Consider the following 3,733-nt stretch of genomic DNA (forward strand, 5'->3'; position numbering starts at 1 on the left):
TATATATATATATATATATACTCTCTGGTTGAACATGAATTGCTCTATAGGGTCCTTGTAAAAATTTCACATCACTATAATAATAACAACAACTTAACGAGTGTAATCCCATATAGTGGGGTTTGGACTTGTGGAGGTAGAGATATTGTTTTTAATAGATTCCTGGCTCAAAGAAAGCATAAGCACAATAAGAATAATAAATACGATAGTGTAAAAATCATGTGAAGAAGTAGTAACTACACCCAAATAGTAAGATGATCGAAGAGAAAGAAACAACACTCAGTAATAAAATCTAAGAATAAGAAAATAAGAGAACGCATTGTAATACAACTAGTGTGGAAAAGAAAAACGTTCGACTACCCGCTACCCTCTTACCCTAATTTCGACCTCCACACTCTGTAATTAATGGTTATGTCGTCGATATAAGCTGAAGATAAAATATACATCACTACTTAATAAAAATTTAATTGCATGTTAGACACTCCATGAAAAAACTTGTTTCGTTATGTCATTTTACCATAAGCTTTTCTTTCCTATTCTTTTTTGACATTTTATGACTTTTTTGGCTGCCCCTTTTTCCTTCAACGTTTGTAATTCTAGGCAGTCATCAATGGCCATAAATAGAAAAGTTAATTTATGTGAATTTTAAGTGGAAGATACCTTTTGTTAATGACTTATTTGAGAAAATTGACTAATCCAAGCACTACTAAGACTAGAATAAAAAGATTTAATTGAGATAAAGTTAGTACTCATCTATCCCAAATGACTTTGATCCTACAATTAATCAAAATCAAAGCACCATTATACGATTGCCTCCCCTGCTGCAACAGCTCACATATGTTAATGATTGAAGTTCTCTTGTAAATTAAGAGGTCGTTTGGTTGGAAACAAATTATCGTATGATTAATTATCCTGGGATTAGTTATTCTAGGATTAGTTATCCCGTCTTTCCATAGGGATAAAAAGAACACTACAATCTCGGGATAACTAATCCCAGGATTAATTATACCACAATTTTATCCCAACAAAACATGGAATAAACTCATCTCAAATTTAATCTCGCCTCGTACCAACCGAGCCCATTCAAATAAGACCTAGGTAAAGGTACTAGAAAAAGGAAATTAAAAGTGACTAATTAACCCATTCTCTAAATTTATTTAGGAAAAATGTCCAAATTTGGTCTTTTTATTATTCAAAAGTGTTTAATTTTATTATATGTTAGTAGAATTTTAGTCGGTTCATAAGCAAATCGTCTCTTATTGTTTTTATCATTAACATAACTCCAACGGGAAATGTATGAGTTTACGTGTCCAAATTCTTCAAGAAAAAAGTTCATATTTACTCCTTAGCTTTCGATTAAAGTTTAAAACTATTTTTAAGTTGGAGCTTTATTAATATTAAGAAATAATTATTCAATTTTAAATAGTATTCCCTTCGGTCCATAATAAGTGACCAATTTATTTTTTTATTTAAGTCCAAAATAAATCTCGATTTATATAATCAAGAAAAAATTTAATTTATTTTTTTAAAATTATACTTATATACGTATCCCTAAAAAAGTCAGTTACTCCTCATATTTAAGAAGAAAAGTAAGTGCTACTATAATGACGCCATAACATTTAATTAAGAATAGTTTAATCATATTAATTATTTTTGTCTAGATTTTAATATTTTTTTAATGGGTATATTCAAAGTAAATTGATAAGTAAGTGCTACTATAATGACGCCATAACATTTAATTAAGAATAGTTTAATCATATTAATTATTTTTGTCTAGATTTTAATATTTTTTTAATGGATATATTCAAAGTAAATTGATCACTTATCGTGGACATAGAAAAATGGACCTTTTCTCTCCTATTTATCACTCGACCGTCAAAATAAAATGATAACCCAAGTTTGTCTGTACACTTTCGAGTCATTACTGTCCGTACACATAGGCTGACACGTGTCCCCAGAAAACGCGGTTTCTTCCTTCCTACTCTAAGCTCCCCGTTATATATATCCTCTCTTCAACCTCTCCTCCTTTCATATTTGTTCATATCTTCTGCTTTTTTTCACTTCACTCTGCAACTCTTAACCCAGTCGATCTTCTCTAAAGAAAATGCTATAGAACAAGTTTTATAACTCAAACTTTGGAATCTTTTAAGCTTTAGCCTTCTAGTTTTAGTTCATTTTGAAATTTTCTGTTCTGAAAAACTTGAAAAAATGGCTGCATCTGATAATTTAATGACTATGGAGCCATGGGCTTTTCGTTCTGCTTTTGCTGATTCTTGGTTTGCCGACGTATTTTCCAGAGAAACTGAAAGTACGTTAACCAAAGTGCTCCAAAAATCTCTGTCCACCCAACAGTCGGAAACGACTCCGGTTCAGACTTCGACCGGTTCTGGACGGACCGTTTCGGGCGGGTCTGAGAACGAGACAACCGGTTCGAACCGGCGGAGTAAAGTTGGGGCGAGCGGGAAAATATCTAAGAGGAAGTCACGTGCTTCGAGGCGCAATACGACGACGTACATAACAGCTGACGTGGATAATTTCCGGCATATGGTGCAGCAGGTGACCGGTGTTCAATTCGGTGGGAACGGGCAGCTTCCGGTTGCTCATGTTCTGAAACCTGAGCCTCAGCGTGTTGTTAACCGGCTACAACCTGGCAGCTGTTTTTTGCCAACTCTTGACACGTCAGCTTTCTTATTGGACCACGTCACTCAACAACAGCAGATAGTGGACTCCACTTCAGCAATCGGGTCAGTCGCTGCCCCTACTCCGCCGTCGGATATGGTGGTTGACGGCGGCTCATGTGGCTTTGATTTTAGCTCTTTTTCTGGGTTTCCTACCCTTGAGTCTTTCATGGAAAGCAATGTAGTATAATGTACCAGGCCCTTTTTTGTAATTTCAGCTAAGGGTTTAGATTAGGAGAAGTAGGGGGAAGGGTAAAATGGGAAACATCTTGTTCATAGTTTAGCTAATCTCCTTTATTTTCTTTGTTAAAATCTTTTTGAGTTAAGGAGATGAAGGAATTATGTGTCAAGAAAATTAACTTTTCGTGTACGATGTTCCGATCATAATGTCACATCCTTTCAATTTCATGGTTCAATGTCAATATCTTGATCTTAATTTAAGCCAATTTAAGTGACACAATTCACTACACATGGAGTTAAAATTGAAGTTTTTTTGACACATTTAAAAAGACCTTTTAGAGCTTATAATTTTAATCATGATATATATTTTTATGAGTATAAGAGCATATTTTAGATGTGAAATGGATATATTTAAACTTATGTAATAGCTTTCAAATCTCTTTTCTGTTCCTAATCCTAGCTTATAATCTACCAAAAGCAACCTCTCTGTAGGGGTGTGCATTCGAATCGGTTTATCGATTCGATAATCAAAATCGAAATGGGTGTGCATTCGAATCGGTTTATCGATTCGATAATCAAAATCGAAATCGAAAAAGTCGAAACCTTATTGAAACGATAACGATAAGCATATGTATAAATCGATAATCGATAAGTAATTATCGATAAGGGTCAAAATCGAATCGATAAATAGAATGCACACCCCTAGACTGTAGACACTTGTTAAATGAGTAATTACCTATTTGTGTAGATTAATATTGTGACGACCCAAAGGGTCATCACCTGTATTCCTACTCACTCTGTATCTCTGAGGCCGTGAAAACCTCACTTGGGGGTTGCCTTGAATTTGTGTGCGCAGTCCGGACGCGTGGCCGGAA

General features: G+C 34.5%; 1 protein-coding gene across 1 annotated transcript; it reads left to right on the forward strand.

Annotated features, from left to right (window-relative positions):
- Window positions 1-2,014: 2,014 nt before the first annotated feature.
- Window positions 2,015-3,094, forward strand: LOC109212033 (calmodulin-binding protein 25-like). Its single transcript, XM_019375647.1, has one exon. It carries the CDS (start codon window positions 2,209-2,211, stop codon window positions 2,866-2,868), a length of 660 nt encoding a protein of 219 aa, XP_019231192.1. The 5' UTR covers window positions 2,015-2,208; the 3' UTR covers window positions 2,869-3,094.
- Window positions 3,095-3,733: the final 639 nt, after the last annotated feature.

This window comes from Nicotiana attenuata, unplaced genomic scaffold, assembly GCF_001879085.1.
Source record: "Nicotiana attenuata strain UT unplaced genomic scaffold, NIATTr2, whole genome shotgun sequence".
In the NCBI taxonomy this organism is placed as follows: domain Eukaryota; kingdom Viridiplantae; phylum Streptophyta; class Magnoliopsida; order Solanales; family Solanaceae; genus Nicotiana; species Nicotiana attenuata.